General features: G+C 41.9%; 2 protein-coding genes across 2 annotated transcripts; one reads left to right on the plus strand and one right to left on the minus strand.

Annotated features, from left to right (window-relative positions):
• Positions 1–11: 11 nt before the first annotated feature.
• Positions 12–7,162, minus strand: arl1 (ADP-ribosylation factor-like 1). Its single transcript, XM_086268800.1, has 6 exons — positions 6,339–7,162; positions 4,623–4,760; positions 1,953–2,034; positions 1,462–1,573; positions 1,110–1,288; positions 12–1,017 (listed from the first exon to the last, which is right to left on the minus strand). Exons 1-6 carry the CDS (start codon positions 6,340–6,342, stop codon positions 987–989), a joined length of 546 nt encoding a protein of 181 aa, XP_086124926.1. The 5' UTR covers positions 6,343–7,162; the 3' UTR covers positions 12–986.
• On the plus strand, positions 6,561–19,959 carry LOC147310573 (DENN domain-containing protein 11-like). The gene is made up of 9 exons (XM_086268799.1): positions 6,561–7,449; positions 11,915–12,014; positions 12,227–12,385; positions 17,154–17,310; positions 17,402–17,540; positions 17,851–17,982; positions 18,123–18,273; positions 18,910–18,978; positions 19,257–19,959. The coding sequence occupies exons 1-9, from the start codon at positions 7,062–7,064 to the stop codon at positions 19,450–19,452; spliced, it is 1,491 nt and encodes a 496-aa protein (XP_086124925.1). The 5' UTR covers positions 6,561–7,061; the 3' UTR covers positions 19,453–19,959.
• Positions 19,960–20,687: the final 728 nt, after the last annotated feature.

A 20,687-nucleotide genomic window follows, 5' to 3' on the forward strand; every position in this document is an offset into this window, starting at 1 on the left:
ACAAGTCTCAGTGCTGATACAATCACTGAAAGCAAACTTTACTGAGAATAAGTTTCACTGTACAAGCAGATACAACCATAAAACTTTGAGCATACAGTTAGTGTTCAGTAGCTGAAAGACTAATATGCCAAAGCTGCACCCAAAAACGTAACCCCTAAATTATTTAAAACAAATCAACAGAAGGAAAAATAGAAACTGGTGACAAACCATCTGCCTGCTATATAGTACAAAAAATGGTCAGGCTGCAGTAACACTTGGCTAGACGATGGCTGATACAAAGAAACGTGTTCTTCCACATTCTGAGTCAAAATAATTTTTTTGCGATTTAGTGAATGTTGTTTTCAACGAGGAATGGAAAATCAATGCGAGTCCAGTGTACTATAAACATTCTGCACTGAGGTGGACGTTCACCCTCTCAGGAGCAGGACTGTCGGGTCTTGTAATGTTTGTGCCTTTAATGGTCAAACGCTGCCTCCTGGTGGATATTTGCTGGATCTTTTCAGTGACTGTAGTGCTCGTCACATGGTAAATGCTGTCTGGCTGCAAAGCATCCTTCAAGAGGATTTAAAACTGAAGCTGAATGAATATTTTTAATCCATGATGACTTCAAAACTACCGTAAATGTATTAATAAAATTAGCAACATTTATTTATATATGTCACAGTTATCAGCTGTCACTTTGTGTTGCCAAGATATAGGAAAATGTTGACACCACATTTAAACTGTTGCTCATCCATTGCTGCAGTCTTACAGTTCTCCCAAACCTTCATTTGTCTGTGTCCAGTCCACATGTTACTGCAGCCTCTGCTGCTCGGTCCCAGGCTTCAGAGGCGTTTGGCATGGGGAGGACTCGGCCAAAGGCTTCAGATGGGTCAAATGTAGGGAAGGTGATGGGGAAGGGTAGGAGTGCAATCACCTGTCCAATGTAAAAAGGGAAATGGGGAGCAGTCCATTACAAGACTTCTGACAGAACAGGTGCCAGCCTTTTACTGCCGACTCTTCAGGGAATCCACCAACCTGCAAGCAGTGAGAGTAAACCGAGTTCAGAGGAGAACACGTAAATGATATCCTTCCATTAGTCTCATTGCTCTGTGTGATTAGCAGCCTACCACTCCATAGCCTCGTCCAGCCCTGTGCCTTTGGTGGCTGAAGTCTTAAAGATCTGCCATTTTCTGTCTTTAAGGGCAGGCAGGCCCAGGGCGTTGGCCACCTCGGTCGGTGTCATGGCCTGATCCATGTCCTGTTTGTTTGCAAACACCACAAGGATCGCCTTCTTCAGCTCCTCTTCCTGAACAAGACATGGTCACAAAACTCCAGCGTGAAAAGTGGACCTTTTTGTTCCAACTTTCAATAAGCAGCTGCTGCACATTATCAGACAAACGGAAACAAATGACGGAAGCCGTTTACAGCTCCAGCTGCTGGGTTCATTATCACCTGCTAGCTGACAGTTAGCACACTTACCTCCAACATAGCAACCAGTTCAGACTTCGAGATGCCCATCCTGTCACGGTCACTGCTGTCGACGACGTAGATGACTGCGTCTGTGTTTGAGTAATAACAGCGCCAGTAGGGCCTGTGAAGCAGAAAATTAAATAGAAATGCTGATAAACTGGAGACAGGTAGGATGAGAGGAAGGAACTCCATCAAAGAGCGAGTGAGAGGTGGAGACTGAGTGCAACAATCCAAAAATAAAGATGAAGGCAAAGATACCAAACACTTGGAAGGTGAAAACACTGAGAAAATAATGAAAATGAATGATGGCGAGCTAAGAACACACCAGCTTCTTACAGCAGTAATCTGTGTATGGTCTCAACCAAAGATGAAATTGTTTTGCTTATTCAAATGAAAAGAAAAATGTAAATCTCCAGTTAGAAACACACGCAGGCCTCAATTCTCTACTCTTAACAAATCCACAGGAGGCTGTTTTCTTGCATTTTCACAGCACCACCTACCTGATACTCGTCTGTCCTCCCAGATCCCACACCTGGAACTTCAGGTTCTTGTACGTGACCGTCTCAACGTTGAAACCAATTGCTGCCGACAAAAGAAAATATTATTCATATAATCAAGTTATGCACTATAATAACGAGATGAGGAGAAAATGCATACTGCAAAGATATTTGTGGTGCAGTTTAAAGATGACATAGAAAGACAAATAAGGCTCAATATTAAAACACTTTATTTAGGAAAAGAAATATGTGAAAGCAGCTGAGTAGCTCCAATCACTTCAGGTGTATTAAAGGGTTTTTATTGTAATGTTTTATCCAACGGTTTCCTGTTTGTTATGGGAAACAACAAAATACCCTTATCTTTAAATAACAGCTAAATAAGTCAGGTATCTTACAAAAAAAGAAATAAAAAGATTCTCACTCACTGACGCAACATGGCTTTGAGGGAAGTTTGGGTGGAACTGTGATTAAGAACTACTAAAAATGTAAACAACCTGTGAAGTGAACTTCACACACAGAAGATAGTTTGAGTTCTTAAAACTAAATTAACCAAAATCTGATTAAAACCAGTCTCGAGGTCAGCTGAACATTTTTGGATATTTATGGTGTTGCTCTCGATTGGTTTATACAGACACCTCTGTCTCCATAGCAATACATTTAAACCTTTTCTGTCCCAGCCACAACTCAACTCAAGTCAAGTCAAGAGGCTTTATTGTCACTCCAGCCATGTGCAGTACACAGTGAAACAAGACAACATTCCTCCAAGACAAGACCACGGTGCTACATATAACAGACAATCAACACAGGACTACATAAAGTGCAATGTGCAAAAATTGCAACAAAAAAACCCCAAACCTGTATTCATATCTACTTACAGTAGCTTCCATGTCATCTGACATGATGCCAAGTCAAATCCGCTGTGATTGCATAAAACAGGTTTCTCACAGAAGGGATGTTTGGGGTCAGAGTGCTTCGTTAGTTTGCTCGGCTCGCTGGCCTTTGATGTGTCAAACTCTGATAACTCCCACTGTCTGGCAGCTGATTAAAGGCATATTACACGAATTACACTGGTTCTCTCTTTTTCTCTCACTGAACCACATTACATTTTCTTATCATTCGCCAACATAAAACCTGAGCCATGGAAATCAGTCAGGCCATTCTTTGCCAAATGCACTAATTTTATCTGGCTGTGGATCAGGTCATCTGTGCTGGAGATGCTGGGTTATCTTAGCAGGGAGGTAGTCGACTAGTCACGATTACGTCGACTATTAAAATCGTCGACGACTGATTTAATAGTCGACGCGTCGTTTGAAGCTTTGTAAGATCACAAAAGACGCAGGAATAAGTAGCAGGATTTAAGAGTGTAATAACGGACTGAAACAGAAGATGGCAGCACTGCACGTACAAGGATGCCAGCTCCCGTTAAACCCCGAAGAAGAAGAAGAAGCAGTGTCCCAGAATTCATAGCGCGGCCCTGCTCAGTAGTGATGGGATTTCCGGCTCTTTTTAGAGAACCGGCTCTTTCGGCTCCGAACCGGCTCTTCAGGTTGTTTTGTTGCTTTAATTAATTTATTATTAACAACAATATAAAATTATGCACAAAAGGAATTACTAATGTAAAAAAAAAAAAGTGGTTTTATTTATATGTTTATATATAAATATATGCGGTGGCCCCTAAAGACAAAGCACGTACAAATGAAACACTTAAAGCTGTAAGCTAATGATAGTTATATAAGAGCAGATGCTGCTGGTGCAATAAGCTGTACATTTTCCGTCCAATGGATGCATGATCTGATTAGTCGACTAATCGCAAAAATAATCGGTGACTAGTCGACTATCAAAATAATCGTTTGTGTCAGCCCTACAGGGAGGCACTTCATGTAACAGTTAAATCCACCTATAATATCTCACCACTGTTCCAAAATCACAGTAGAGGTGACCAATCATAAAACGGTTTATGTATTTCCACCAGCACAGCGTACCACATAATTGCTGGGCCCAAAGTCAGTGGCACAGTTCTTTGCTGCATGATTCATCTCACATGGATATCAAAGCTACTTGTGCAAGTAATGCCATGTACAAATCATTGGCAAACCTGTCAAAATATTGGCTGGCTTTCAAAAGACACCAAGGCAGAACAGGCTCTGCATCAGCACCGCGCTGGTGGAGCATGTCTCATACGGGTACAGGTGGAACAGGCACTGCAGCATTTTTCTTCACAATAACAATATCGGTAGCTTTTTTTCACTTTGAATTACTGGAATGTGGGAGGAGGGGAGGGGGTGTGGTATTGCTTATACAAATATTTCTCGAAGCAGAAAAACAGCAGGAGTTTGGAGCTCCTGAACGTCAGGCACACGAGTGTGAAAATTTAAAGTTGAACTTGACACAGCAGGAAAATGAAGGCATAAAGACATTCAGCTGCTCCCTTTTTTCAAAGGCTTCACTATAGCAAATCTATACATGGAGACCCACATTGTATATGGCAGATTTAATGATGGATGCCTCCCAGGCTTGGGAATACCACAGGAGAACACTAGCTTGTGACTCCCTTGAAGCTGGGTTTGACTCCCCTCTTGATATCAGTCTAGAATCTCTAAGGTGAATACGTTAACCCCTACACTATGGAGCCACTAAATGTGCAATCGAGATACAGACAAAACAAATACGTACTGGGAATTGTGGTCACCACCTCTCCAACCTGCAGTCTGTACAGAATTGTGGTTTTCCCGGCACCGTCCAAACCCAGGATCAAAATCCTCATCTCCCTGGTGCCAAACAGGCCAGAGAAGAGACTAGAGAAGAAACCACCTGAAGAAGAAGAAAAAGAAAGGAGTAGTGAGAAAAAAGGATGAATGTGCAGAAATATTTACTTTTCATCAAACACCTAGTTCCCTTGGATTTTTAGGGGTAGTATTGCTTTTTCTTTTTTAACATTGACAGAGTGCTGGTGTTGCGCCAAAAAGTCATTTCCGATGTTTATGTGTTTTTTTTAAATGTGTAATGTCTCTGCTTGCATTGGTTAAAAGATTGTAGTCAACAGGATTTATATGGGGTTTTATGAAAAACAGAGAAATTAACTCGAAAGTATCTTTATGACTTTGTGACATTGTACCCACATTATAACCGATCCAGACCTTTTTAGCCACTTCAAATATCTTTATACAAATTTTATGTTATATTTGTTGCAATTTCTCCTACCCCTTTATCCATATCCTTCTTAAAGGAGACAATTTCAATGTCAATGATAGTTTTTAACTGGGTAAATAAAGGATATATAAAAATCACTTTGCCAGAAAGTGATTGCAGCTTCTCCCTTGTAACTTAACTTCACTCATGGCTATGGATAAATTTGACATATGTTTAACATAGTTATTTATCTAATTGTAATGTTATTTAATCATTTTTTGACAGACGATCACTTTTTGGCACAACACCGGCCAAAATAAAAATCTTCATCGACAGAGACCAAGCTAGCAGTTAGCAAAGCCCGAGATTAATTGCAGAGTGTATTAATGATAATACACACACATACTACATACTGTAGGTATACTGAACACGTGGGAGCTTAGCTGCAGATGCTTTAACGCAAAGACATAATTGGACAGATAAAATCATGCCTTTTTATCACAACCATAAATGACCAAACAGGTACAGAATACCAAATACTATACAGCCCCCAACAATGGACGCAAGTCTTTGCTTTTCACTTTTAAGTAGGTGAAAATGTATGATGCCCTGTGCGAGAGATTCCACTGCTTCAGTTCTTAAAATCTTTATGAAAATGTATATAATTTATGATTTTTCCCACCAAAGTTAAAAAGCTGTGTAAATTATAAAATAAAAGCAATTTCTATTGGTTTTAATTTATCGTAAGCGCCTTGAGACAACTGTTGTTGTGATTCGGTGTTATAAATATAAAATTGATTTGATTTGACAAGCAGAAGTGACCAAAAAGGCGAATATGCCGAATACATTTAGGCTTGTAGTTCTTTACTCTCTTCCTGATTTCCATGGAAGCTACTAACCGATTTACTGTCACTGTCAACCAGGCAAACTGCAGTTAGCTTAGCTACACACAGTGTTATGGAGTTTTGGTATTAGCAGAAAATAAAATGCATGTCATCATTCATGATCAATGCCAGTATGTTCATGTTTTAATTACAACAGAAATGTTTGGTCGGGGAATATTAACAACATGCTGTTAATAAAGAGCAAAACATATTCACTGTAAGTTGCTAATTTTGGCAGGCAAGCTAACTGGCTACACTCGCACATTAAATTAAACAAACAAACAGGGATATACCGGGATATAATCATTAATACACACGAAGATTACATGTAACTACACAAAATCACGTTTTGCTGAGCAATTGTGAAAATACTCACCCATTTTGATAAAGCCAGGGTCCTTATTTCCACACTAAAGTGCCAGATTTCACAGGATGCGGATCTTCTTCCGTGTGGTTGACGTGTCGCTGAACGACGTCACCAACTTGTCGCTTGGAGTTTGCTTAGCAACATTCGTCACACACAAAAGCGCTAATAAAATATAAAATAAAGAAATCGCGACAAATGGAGCAAACTTCAGTAACTCTGGCTAATAAATTAATAATTTGACCGTTTATAAAAAAAAATATTACTATAAAATGTGTCGTATTGGCTACGCTGCTTTATAAAAATATAATCGTAGTGATCGAAAGTGCGGCACGCGAAAAGAAGACGTTAAAGCGCAGGCTACATTCAAGAAGACAAAAAGCAGTCGCGTTCCTAACTGTTTTGAAGCCAGTCTCAGCCAAGGGAATGTGACAAATAAAATTGCGAAGAGTTTTGAACGCAACTCGCATTAGACGAAGGAGTTGCCCTCTCTGAACAGCATCAAATTTATGATCACCAGATACTGGAAAGATTTTAAAGCTAGGCTTTCAAGCTGCTAATACGTAATGTTTATTTAAAACGAGATGCAGCCGTTATGAATAGCCGTTATGAATTAGGAGTAACTTCGCTGTGAAGAAATTGCTCTGAGTTCTAGTTATCCACGAATGGACCTGGTCACTGTCGGCTGAGACATCATTTACAAATCCGCGGTGAGACTGAGGCGGGACCGCCAGGATGGTGGAGCGGTCGGACCGAGCCCCTTTGCTAGACTGGGAAGAGGTTCCGTCCGCGGAGAAGACCGGAGGTACTTCTCCGACGAAGGAACGACTGTCGAGTCCCTCCAACAGCCGTGCCTTAGGATGCTCCGCGCCCGGGTTTGGGTGGAGCAGCGGACCAGGGGGTCCCATTGCCAGCAGGTCTGTCTCCAACGCAGACGGCTGCAGCGCCCCGCCCGCGACCTCCAGCGATCTGGCGGGTACAGACGAAGCGCTGCCACCCGACAAGGAGGAGCATCTCTCGGATACAGGACCGAGAGAGGTGTCGCTAGAAGACAGGATGGTGAAATGGGAGGAAAAGGACCAGATAGTGTCGGTGTTTGTGGTTACATTCAATACCAGATCAGGTGGGACATCAAATGTACTTATATGGAATTTATTTAACCTTATAAAAACAAATACAGGCAGGCTTTAAAAGAAGGGCAATGATCAGCTTATAGACAGGTCAGAATAAACAGATGCAGCTGTTGTGTCTGACGCTCAGAATGACCAAGTCTGCAGACCACCACAGGTGTGGCTTTTTCTGACCTGCAACAGTAGTTTGGAGACATTATCTAAAGGCACGACATCTTCTGCAAGCCTAGTGGCAGAATAAGCCATGACAAAATGTCAGGAAGAGTGCTGTGGTAGAAAATCAATCAGCTGGTGCTTTATGCACAGTAGAGCCATACATTTTTAATGACAGATATGTTAAAGACAGGGGCGAACCCACTATGAAACAGTTACTTAGGAGGCAGGAGATCAGGTTACGATTCACTGGATTTAAGGCTTCATGATGATGCTTTGGAGGCATGCAGTGCAGGATATTCCCTACAGGGTGGAGCTGGCCACTTTATGATTTTGCGGTGTCTGGTTGAGTGAAGACCAGGAGCATGGTGTGATGAGCAGTTTTATTTTCTAGATTTGACGAAAAGAATCATAAGTACCTGTGTTACAGGGGCTTCACTGAAAGACCTCAATTAGAAACCAGCAAGCTACCAGATAAGCTGAAGCTGAATCAGTTCCCAGTTCCCACTCATCAGTGTTACCGTGGACTTCCAGGCCACTCATGACCCGATCCCACATGCTTGCTTATTGCTGGAACCACGTGATAATACATTTTTATCTCCACAATATAATTTCCAGTTACATCATTCTGTTAAGGAGTCTAGTCTGTGGTATGATAAAAACAGGATGACACAAAAGATGTTCATTTGTAGGATTTTAAAAGAAAACCAGATCAAACGAGCAGCGGCACATTGGACAAATTCTTCTTTAACCACCACTTAGAAACATCAGTGCCCTTCTAAGTCGAACGCCACCCAGATATGTTTATAAAGGAAGGATGCATCAATATAGAAGTATAGTGTCTTATAATGGTAGAGTTGTCACAACATAATATAATGGCAAATATTTTTATATGAAGTCAAAGGAGCTTGCAAAGAAAAGCGTCTGGACTTCTTTAAGTTGCTTGAAGACGTTTCACCTCTCATCCGAGAAGCTTCTTCAGTTCTAAGGTCAAATGGTGGGGAGTCCCAGATTTAAACCTAGTGGGAGTATCCCCCCACAGAGGGACAAAAGGACCCCCTGATGATCCTCTAATCGCCTGAGCCAAGGTGTGAAACTGGGTGTGGGTCCCAATCAGCCAGGGTTTCGGGTGTGTTCATTGTGAAACCTGGCCCCACCTTATCATGCGAATTCCTGAGGTCAGATGGCCCAGGATGTGAGTGGGCGTTAAGGCATCTGGGGAGGGATCTCAAAACTGGATTATAGATGGCAGAGAGTTGGTGTCGTAAACCACCGTCTCTGTTCAAAGATGGTCGCTCACACTGGACATAGATGGCTTCTTTCACTCCTTTTTCAAACCATCTGTCCTCTCTGTCCAAAATGTGAACATTGGCATCCTCGAAAGAGTGTCCTTTATCCTTAAGATGCAGATGGACTGCTGAGTCTTGTCCTGTGGAGGTGGCTCTTCTGTGTTGTGCCATGCGCTTGTGAAGTGGCTGTTTGGTCTCTCCAATGTAGAGGTCTGGGCATTCCTCGCTGCACTGTACAGCATGCACCACTGATTGGGACCCACACCCAGTTTCACACCTTGGTTCAGGCGATTAGAGGATCATCAGGGGGTCCTTTTATCCCTCTGTGGGGAGATATTCTCCCACTAGGTTTAAATCTGGGACTCCCCACCATTTGACCTTAGAACTGAAGAAGCTTCTCGGATGAGAGGTGAAACGTCTTCAAACAACTTAAAGAAGTCCAGACGCTTTTCTTTGCAAGCTCCTTAGACTATGATGACCTGGATGACTGAGAACCTTCACAGACATTTTTATATGAAATAATCAAAATCATTATTTGTAAGATGAAATTATTTACACATACATATACAGTTACTTACAGTGAATATATTTATTTTTGTCATTACTCATATTTTGAGTGTTATTCATTATTCATCACATATCAAACAAAGCAAAGTTACTGGGGGAGTTATTATGATTATTTACCATGATTTCTTTCTTAAAGCTTCTATGCACATTACTGTAACATTGTTAGAATATCGATGTGTATATATATTTTCTTGTGACACAGCTATCTATACACTACACCAGTGAAACTAAAGGATTCCCCATGCTGGTTTGACCTACCACCTGGTATGGCCCGGATCTGGCCCCACACAGTGTGCTTACACATGGCCCACATACTGCGAAGAATGACGGCCCTTTGGTGGCCCAGATCTGGTTTGACAGATGGGGCCCACACATGGGCCAGCACAAGGCCAGTTGCAGACAAACTGGTGGTCCTGTGCTGGCCCATATGTGGACTACTTTGGTAAACCTGATCTGGGTCACCAAAGGGCCGTCATTCTTTGTGGTATGTGGGCCATGTCTAAGTTGTGTGCAGCCACGGGCCAGTTGTAGACACACTGCTGCTGGCCCTGTGCCGGCTCAGAATAGTTTCAGCTCTGGTCCCAGATGTCAGCCTAATGTGTACCTTAATCAAGCCATGTAAAAACAACATGTGCCAGAACATGCAAAACAGTGCAAAAGTAACATGACAAAACTCTGTTCACACAATGAATGGACTGATTCTTATATAGTGCTTCTAGTCTCCCTGATTACTCAAAGTGCTCTATACAACATGCCACATTTACCCAATCACACACTTTCTCTAAACTGAGTTCTTCCTGACTACATTCATACTCTTGACATGCAGACTAGAGGAGCCAGAGATTGATCCACCACATACGTCTTATCATGCCAGAAGTCAGCCAGCAGTGCCGGCTTGATACCAGATCCGGGCCAGACCTGCTTGCTATGTGGGCAGACTCACTTCGGCGTGACTCCCATTGGCAGCACTTATCAGATGAATGAGAGCGAAGGGAACTGAAGTGAAAAAATTTGTACTGGATAAAAAGGTTAATAATGGAAAAATGGCAGACAGTGAGGAACAGCAAAGTAGAGCTAATTACTTGAACTGATATACCATTATAATTGGAAAATAATAACACGTATACAGACAAACAACATGGTGAATAAATACATATATTTCTCCTCCTTAAGTTATAGAAATATATGTGTCCTCTGGATCTTGTGGTACTCTGCAAATATCTAATTTTAATACTTTATAATGTTTTTTTAGAAAAGGCACTGAACTGAAGTTATATAACACGAGTTCTTCATCAAGGTTGTTTTCTGATACACAGCATTTGATGTCAGATACGAGATGAAGCGCCGTTTTATGACTCATTCCTTACATCGAAATGAAACATAATAACACAGAGGCAGATGGACACATGAAAAAAAAATCATCATTAGTTTGTACTTGAAGGTTCAGTCCCTGAGCTCATATGTGCTCATGTTAGTAAATAAAGCAGTTTATCGCAAATATGCTTATGAAATTTGATTTAGATTATCATGCAATATATTGAGCATCACAGAATCGCTGTATTGTCGTTGTGGGCAAGTGTTCGTGGTTTTCATTGCTGAGTAACTTCTCTCGTATTTGTATCTGGTATGTGGATGCGTTATTTGGGCAAATGTGTTCCTGGAAAGTGTAAGTGTCCTAAGGTGCACCAGGTCCTAGACAGAATTCAATATAATTCAATTTTAGTCATATAGCATCAAATTACTGCAACAGGTGTCTCAAGCTGCTTTATAGCAGCTTTAGGCACTCAGACGACCCCCTATGAGCAAGCACTTGGCAACAGTGGGAAGGAAAAACTCCCTTTTAACAGGAACAAACCTCAGGCACACCCAGGCTCAGTGTACAGGGATTTTGTTATTCCACCTATAATAATGCTGTAGGATGCTGTGAGAATGTTTAGACAAAATTTGGATTTTAGGATAATTCCTCCCGGATGTTAGTTGTGCATCCACACCCATAGATCATAGATCAAAGCAAAACCAGATGTTTGTAAAATTACTTTGACTTTCCATTCTTAGCAAGACCCATGAGTAACATCTGGTCCATACACCTAGCACTGCATGAGAGTCAAAGTTAAACACTTGAAGTCACTACCAGCTGTCGGTAAAGCATCTTTTCTTCGTGGATGACAGACACCAGCAACTTCATATTAAGCACTGATCAGCTCATATTTCAGCAGAAACTCTTACGCAGAGATCTCATGATGAGATTGAAAGGCACACTGGCTGAGTCACCTTCGGTTTCTCAGCTCCTGTCAGCTCATATTTGCTCAGCTGCGTCAACCAACAAGTAATGAATTCCAGGGAATATAGTTGGACTCCTGAAAACACACTGTCTGTTCCTGTATCAGCCTATATCCATTTATTCAAGTTTTATCATTATTATTGTCTCTGTGCTGTTTGGGTGTGATAGGAAACATGCTGGAGTGGTGTCTGCCCAAAGACATGGACCTGGATGGAGTGGAGTTCAAAGCCATTGCCAGCGGCTCCCACCGAGTCAGCACAGACTTCATGTAAGGATCAGTATCTGTGTCTCTTACACTCTTACACAGCCGAGTCGCTAATTTTAAGTATTAGGATGCACCCCCATGTCCTCATCCTGGCAGGACAGAGCCGAGGAAAGTGTTGCCTGACAAAAAAAAAAAAAAGGAACAGCCATCTGGCAGCATCTTTGCTTTTTCATGACTCACGGCCTCATCTGTGTCCCTCTCCCCTCTTTCCACAGCTACTTCCGTAAGGGCTGCTACTTTGGCCTCGCCTGCTTTGCCAACATGGCAGTGGAGAGCACGGTGGAGAGGGGGGCCAGGATGAAGTCGGTTGGGATCCTGTCTCCCTCCTACACCCTGCTCTACCGCTACATGAGCTTCCTGGAGCACCAGGTCAGGTAAGAGCACTGAGCTTGTACAATGGAGAGCTCTGCTCATCAAGATCTATGACTTTCTATCAACGAAACATTTAGACCAACCAACTGAGTGTACTGTTTAGTTTTTTAGTAAAGAAAATAGCATATTTTTGGGAATTGTGGGTCACTCTTATTTATATTGCATGTTTAAAAGCAACAGAAGTTTACCCAAAGTGCACATGAATTAACAATGTAATTATCCCTGCAGTGTGCAAGCAGGGGGTGGGGAGGGGGGGCTGTTTTCCTATCTGTTTTTGGCCCGGCACCTATCCCCTTTCTTTGGTAGGAGTGTGCATGTATTTTTCTAGCTTTCATAATATTTTGAATAGAGAATACTTCAAAAACAGTAATGGCAACAAAATAAGATGAACATCAAGCTACAGTTGAGAGAAATATAAAACCCCTACCGAACGGACACAAAATGCAAAGGAAACTTTTTCAAAGACAGTGGAAATTGGAGTTATGTGATGTGATGCCTATTTTGAACTGGTTTAAGGCCAGTGAGTGAGTGACTTTTTGTTTATAATGAAAAAGAGTTGACCTTCGTTTTAGTCGACTGTTCAAGTTGAACTCTAAGAAAACTGGTTTGAAAATTTAAAAGGACCTAAAATAGAACCCTGTGGTACACCTCAATTAATGTTACTTGTACACAACATGTAATTACCTGTAGTGACTGAATGCAGTGTTGATTAAAAGTCTTGACCCCCCCCCCCCCTCTGTTTTTTTTCTTCCTAATAGCCAGACTTGTAATTTTTTAATGTCTGCTTAAACAATAGTTCTGCAGGGTTTCTGAAGGTCTTTCAACACATTTCCTTTGGAGTTTCACTGCTTTTTAACTCATTTTTAGTCCCTGTGCCCATCCGTTTCAGGGGAATGTTTTTAAGCCACTTGACACTTTTAATTACTCAACTATCTAAACAGAATAACCAGAGTTTTGTCTAAGCATAACACCCATCTTCAGATACTTTTGTTATCAGCAGCACGTCACATAACACATATTTTGTTCACTTTTTTTTTTTGTTGAATCTACAAAAATGCCAAAGATAAGCTTGAAATAAGTTTGCAAACTAAGTCAATCACAAAGGGTCATTAGCTGAAAATTTGGCATATCATGGCACTGTGTGCAATGCGTCCTTAAAAAAATCTGGGGAAACTGGATAAGTGAAGGATAGGAGAAGAAGTGACAGGGCTAAAAACTAAATGCAGCAGACAAACGGAATCTGAAAGTCATGTCCTCAAGGTCAGTGTCAACATTTTCAAATTCCAGATGACTAATCAAACAAATGATAAGAAAGCTTAACTTAGAGAGTTCAGGCTAAAGAATAAAGGTGGGCATACCAAATATTAACTTTAAATCAAGAATTTGTATTATATAAAGTATTTCCTGTTATGATTGGATGTTACAATAAATTCCTGCACCTATTACCAGCTGTTCTATTAAAAAAACTATAAAGAAATGAGTACGCAGTACTGTAGGTTCTTTTTGGTCACTTGTTAATAATCCAGATAAATGAAAGGATAAATATATCAGAAGAAGGTTTTGATCAGACCACATGTCTTCTCCCAGAGAATAAGTATGTCCTGATCTCAGATCAGATGTTTAAATGTCCATGTTTCAAGTCAGTGTTTCTCTCAGTGCTGAGATCAATCGATAAGATAGTGAGAAGTCATAAATTCAGCAAATCTTCCACTTTGAACAAACTGCAATGAGTTATTCATTGATCGATAAATGTTTAGTGTTATATTGTGTCTTTATTAGAGATTAGACTCACCCTGGGTCAGTATGATTATTCACAACCAAATGTAGCATTAAGAAAATGGCAGATTTTGGCCAATTCTGAGTGAGTTTTGCTCACTAGAATAACAAACGGTTTAAAAAGATTATCACTAAGTGTCCTACAAAGAGACAACATCAGTGTCTCTACAGCTATTTTTGGTATGTGGAATGGAATCTTGTGCTTGGCAGCAATGAAGTGCTAATTTTCACCTCTCTTCACTGTTAATCTGTGCAGTTGTGCAGAGTGCCGTGCAACATGCTCTGAACAGAGATACCCTGAGTCCACGTGCACAAAGACTAAATTGGCACAGAACCAGGCTTCCTTGTTGATCCTCTGTCATGTGATCTGCACCAGTGTATCCCGTACAGTCTTATCGCCTATAGTTCACCTCTCATTGTTATCACACAGTGCAGTTTTGGTAAGGAGCTGCAGAAGAGCAGTGACACTGAGACTAAAGGCTAAACGATCATTTCTGTATATCATTATTTCATTAATCACCAAAAAAAAAATCAGTAGCTTAACAGTGAGCATTCAGTGTCCATGTTTCCTTTCTGTGCTGAAACAAGTCTGAAAAGATGTAATCATAAGAAATTTCTGCCTGATGTGGGTGTGCAAACTTGGCTAGTGGGAACACCCTTAGCACACAGACACACCTGGTGCAGACTGGTGTGTTTGCTGTCGAGCAGCTGCACAGGGAGCAGTTTGGGGTTAAGGACAACGTGGAGGAGCCGGCGGCGCCGTTTTACTTCCACCGCTCAGAATCGCTCGATCTCTTCTATACAAATAAGTGAGAGCTCTACATGCAACAGAAGACACCGGCTTGCTTACAGCAACAGCTCGCACTTTCCATGCTTCCTGTTTTCTCTGAAAAGAAGCACATTCCTCCAGACAACACTTCACTTCCCTTTATTGTTACTAGTGGTGTGCACAGGCCCTTTTACTCCAGTGCCTCATCCCAAGCCGTGCCACACTTCCTCCTCAGCAGCTCCTCGAACACGTCTCCCTCTGTTCTCGGACTCTCTTTCTCCCTGCTTTCCCTGACAGTCCTCTCTTCCTCTTTCCACAGTTCCTACACCCTGGCCTCTCCTGGCCTCCAGTCATGCAGCGGTCATGCTCTTTACTCACCAATTCCAACATAGCTCACACCACATTCCCCATCTGCTGGCTGCCATTGTAGTCGTCTGTTTCTTACATAATGGCCTCTCTTGCTGGTCACAAGGCAATTAAGATATTTAGCAATTTGCGAAGAGTTTCCCCCCTCGCTCGCTCGATCTCGCTGCTTTTTTAAACATGTTCTGTTATTTGTTTTCTCTTTGCACTCGCAGCTTGTGGAACTCATTAGTTTTGCAGGGAAAAGCTAAAAAAAGAAAGGTGTGATGAATGAAATTGTGTCTTGGCATAGAGTAACTGCAGCCTGAAAACTCTAAGCAACTCCCACTGCAACACAAAACACATTAAAAACATTTACAGGTGATAAATGTGACCCTTTATCTTGTAGTAAAACCCGACAGTGGAGCCAGAGCGACTAGAATTCTACCTTGATTTGAGATTAAGCACAAACAGCTACTTGATAAGTACTTACCCTGTGTGATGAACCTTTGAGGCCTTTAATAAGATTCATTGCTGAAACTACTGTTTTACTAGTTGAGTCACAGAAAATGGATCCACAGTAGGTTTACAACAACAATAACAAAAAAGATTTATCAGGCCAAAAAGGAGCATTTGGTAATTTTAGTTTCTAATTTGGAAGAAATAAAATTTGAAATAAAGACAATATTAAATCATTTCTGAGGTTCAGGAGTTAAGAAACATGATCAACTTAAAGTTTAGCTCAAATCCATGAGGAGTAAGCTGCATATTGGGAAAAAAATTAATGAGCTAGCGTGACTTTCCCCCTTTTTTGACAGAATGGTAGCTTTGGCAGCACAGAGTAAGAGTTTAATGCAGTTTATTAATGTTAAAACTGAATATATTACATTGCTGTTCCAATCTAGTTTATCAGTGAAAACTCAATGAAACTCATAGACTGTATATAAAAGATGGATGCAGTTGCCCTAACTTTACCCACGACCCCTGGTAAACGTCAGCATTATCATTTTGGCTGCTGCAGCTGAGGCAGGTGCTAAGTTATCAGATAACACCAGCTAGCTGATGCAGACCAGATGAGTGCACGATAAAGTTACCAGTTGAGGGATTACAGATTTTAGCATTTCTGCAGTGACTTCATTTTACAGAGGTTCCTGCCACCAACAACACTACAAATTAAATAATCAGCTGATCTGAGCAGGGTAAACAATTTAATAAATCACTGAACATAACACGTTTTTTTTAGATAGCTTTTATTTCTTTCATGTGTGAAAGAAAAAGATATTGTCTGAAATATCAAGATATCAGACTTTTAAATCACCAAATATTGGTATCAGTATCAGGCTTCCAAAAATCCGGTTGGGCTCTATTTATCCTGATGTGCTAGACTAAGGTTGATACTACTTGGAAAGTAAGTCCTGAAAAAAATGTGAATAGCTTTCATTTGGCAGCTTTAAGTTAGTTATTGAGACTTCTTGGTAGCATTTTCTTTCCCTCAGACTGACGTCCAGTCCACCGCATATTGATGGGAATTTGAGCCACATTAAAGCATGATTTAAGGGCCATACAGAAATTCATTTGTGTAACAAAACCCTGCAGATGATCATTTGGTTTAACAACACCGCTGCACTAATGAGCGAGAGTTATGTGTTCCACATTTTATTTTGAAATCACGGCTCGCTCTGATGAACAGTGTTTGCGTTTTAACTTAATTAGCTGATGGCCTGAGCAGCACCATCTGTGCAGACACAGAGCAGTGAACTGATTTGAGACGGTGTCTGTTAAACTGATCATATGGTATCTGCATTTCTTTTTAATAACCCGCTGTTTTTTTGTTTTTTTTTACCTCTTTCTTTTTTTTGGATGCCATTGTTACCTTTCTCTAGGCTCCAGCTTCAGTCCCCGGGCCACTACTCTCACCTTGAGGCCTTCTATGAGGACAAGAGAGCACTTCTGCCCCCTAGTGGAGACGCTGTTGTCACTGCGTTACCAGCCAATGCTTGGAGTGCAGCAATCAACCACAGCATGCATCCTGAGATGAAGGTGGGATGGACCATTTTATTCCTAAAACAGCTTAAATGATTATTTGTTCTTCAGTAATGCATATTTCTTCACTTGGATACATTTGGAGCAGATCACCCACCCGGCCGGCTGCATGTCCCACTTCATCCGCTTCTTCGGGGAGCAGATCATGGTACTGTGGAAACTGGCTCTTCTCCGCCGACGCATCCTCATCTTCTCTCCTCCACCCGTGGGTGTGGTCTGCTACAGAGGTGAGAAACATCTGGATGAAGGTTGACTTCCCTGTTATTGCTTGTCATCTGGTCCTCAGCAAGGTAGTGAAAAATGTTTCTTTCCGGAAATGTTAATCAAGTCCTTAAAAAACAGAATCAGCCAATTAAATCTTTGTTGTTTACTAAGCTGTCACGGTGTGGGGATTTCACATCACAGGACAAACAGTTCCTTTCCAGCTGTAGCAGCTTTTGTTAGCCCACACATCACGCGCACATTACCTGCTCTGCTCCTCTCGGTCTCCCCCACACTCGTGCATCATTTCTCTAATTTCTCCCTCCACCCCGTCAGTGTACTGCTGCTGTTGCCTGGCAAACATCTCTATCCCCGGGGTGGGCGTGGCCGTGCCCGAGTTCCGGCCCTTCTTCTACGTTAATGTGGCTGATATCAGCGCCCTGGAGAACGAGCTTTCCTATGTCGCGTGTAAGTAGATGCTCAAAATAAGTTGACGTTTGTTAAAAACAAAAAGCCTCACTAAAAAACAGACTCATCGGGCTGATGTGTAACCAGGAGAGCTGAGCATGTTCTTAAATTTGAGGGATTCTGCATGTTTGTATGTTTAGGCACCACTGAGAAGATCTTTGAGGAGAAGAAGGATCTGTACGACGTGTACGTAGATAACCAGAATGTAAAGACCTACAGAGACGGCCTGAAGCCGCTGCTCCGCCTCAGCACAGCCGACAGGGAAAAGTATCGTAAGCTCACCGAGCAGAGGTAGGCTAAAGTCTGCTTTTTAAAACATTAACAGGCTCAAAAGTTTGAGTTTTGTTTTGGTTTTTTTTTTTTTTTACAAATATTCTTCTTCACTTGGTAAATCTTGCTAGTACGCTTTTAGCTTCAGAACGGCCTTAGTTTTTCATGGCATACCTTCATTAAGCTGACAGGAGTGACTATCGGTGCGGTCTTCTGCTGCTGGAGCCGATCTGCTTCAAGGTTCAATGAATTGTGTGCACAGAGAGGCTCTTCTGCATACTTTGGTTGGGCCCAGCAGGTATTTGAGTAAGCTCAGAGCAGTCTGGACATTCTCCTCTGACCTCTGACCTCCGTACGGCATTTTTGCTCACAGAACTGACCCACTGCTGCCCCTACTGTACTTACATGTAGCAAAAGTTAACATGATAACCCAGGAGAAACAGTTTGCAGCTGTAGCGTTATGATTTAACTCTATACATTTAGTCGTGCTAATGTTGGTGGTTCGGACCTGCTGGCTGGTGGGGTTAGCATGTTAAGCCTACATACAGCCTCACAGGGCTGCTAGCCTGGCCTTCGTTTTACTGCTAGCAGCTGCATGTGTGCACGCTGGGATGACTTTGTCTTATGAGAACCTCTGTAAATTGTGTGTGTGTGCAGACAGATGCTGCTGTACTCCCAGGAGGAGAATGGAGACTGTGTGTCCAGTGAAGAGGATCTCTTTATTCTGTGAGTACAGAGCAGTTTATTTAATCGGTCTAGTGACTAACTACAGTACTCGGAGCAGACACGGCTCTATCTTATGAAGATTGTAGAGAAAGAACAGTGAACAGGCAGTGAGCCTGCTTTATTATCCTCATGGTAGCTATTACGTGTCACAGAGGGTCGTTTTGTGCTGATTTTGTGATTTCTCCACAGTTACTGTTATGAATAGTGGAGGAAAAAAGAACAGATTGAACAGATTTCAGTGACTGACTCGTCTGCCTTGTCTGCCTGGTCTACCCGAGGTTTTTCCTGGAACAGAACAACAGGATTTTCCAGACGCTGAGCGAGGTGGCAGGAAGCCCCGACCCCACCGTAACCCAGGAGAGCGTGAGGGCCATGGGCCTGGATCCGCACGGAGACAGGCTCTTCCTGCTCCACCTTCTGGAGATCTACGGCTACGACACCCTGCTGGTGTCAGAGCAGCTGTGCTGCAGCTGAGAGTCGCCACTGCTGGTTTTAGAAGGTGGGCTGACTTGCCTCGAGCCAACTGAGAGTGCTGCACTTCATGGAGTCTTCAGGACAGTTTGAGCGTCCAGAAACATCTCTGGAGCTTTTGTTTCGTTTTGTTTTCTATCTCCACCTGCTTCTTTTGTTTGCTGTAGTTTTGCTCCTTCATAACCTGTTGGCAGGATCAACAATAAGTCAGCTGCTGTGGTACAAACGAAAGTAACGTAGTTAGTTTTACTCAGCACAGCTTCACAGAGGAGATAAAGTAACTGTTTGAATTTCTCAAACTCGGCCGAGGAAAGAAACGCGTCGTTTGAACACCGTAGGAAGCCTCTCCGAACCCAGGATCGATGATATAACTGATGCTAAACTGGAACAAACAGAACTGGGGCATCTAGTGGAAGATGAAGACAGAGAGATGGAAACTTTTATTCAAACTTGTTCAAACTGAAAATTAATGTATCTAAGTAAAAGAGTTAGGGTTGTTGTATAAAATATCGATTTTTCCTTTGTGTCGTGTGTCCATGTGTGTCTGGAGGGCCAAATTTCAGGCCACTGTTGCTCTCCTTGTATCAAGTGCTGGATTTAAACATCCAATTAAGAAGCCTCTTTGTCGATATCAGGGCCTCCTTTTTTGTATCCTCACTAACAGGTCAAACTGCCTTCCTCTTAAGTCCGTAAGCATAAGCGTTTAAGTGGCATTTAAAGCAGCTAATGGAAGATGTTGCTGAGTAATTTCATTGACATCTCCCAGGCAAAGCTAAGTCTACAGATCATTTGTCTCCATGCACACAGAGGAGTTTTGAAATGGCTTGTTGGCACCCAAAGTCTCTTTCATTTTTCATTTTAATTTACCATCTCCAGTGTCAAGAGAAAGTAAGGAAGAGAATGAACTCACTATATATTTTCACCTCCAGCAAGTCAGGGGGTGAGTGCTTTAGCTTTTTATTGCCTCCTTTTCTGGATGCTGAGTATGGAGCTTGCTGGCAGGAGGAAAAGAAGGAGACAAAGAAGATTGATGCAGAGGGTTGTTGTGACAAGAGGATGCTAGAGATAGGGTGAAATGGAGGCAGACGATTCGCTGTGGCGACTCCTATAGAGAGCAACCGAAAGAAGATGATACTGTGAAATACTGAGGTCAGTGTACGTGCAAAAAAAAAAAAAATCGCTTTAAACAAAAGCTCAGGTCTTAGACTGATCCTGGCTCTGTATGATGTCAGTAAGAG

The sequence above is a fragment of the Aulonocara sp. 'chitande type north' Nkhata Bay genome, linkage group LG17 (genome assembly GCF_057382095.1).
Source record: "Aulonocara sp. 'chitande type north' Nkhata Bay isolate Kocher_YH1m ecotype deep benthic linkage group LG17, A_spYH_male_GT1.1, whole genome shotgun sequence".
NCBI classification, from domain to species: Eukaryota; Metazoa; Chordata; class Actinopteri; order Cichliformes; family Cichlidae; genus Aulonocara; species Aulonocara sp. 'chitande type north' Nkhata Bay.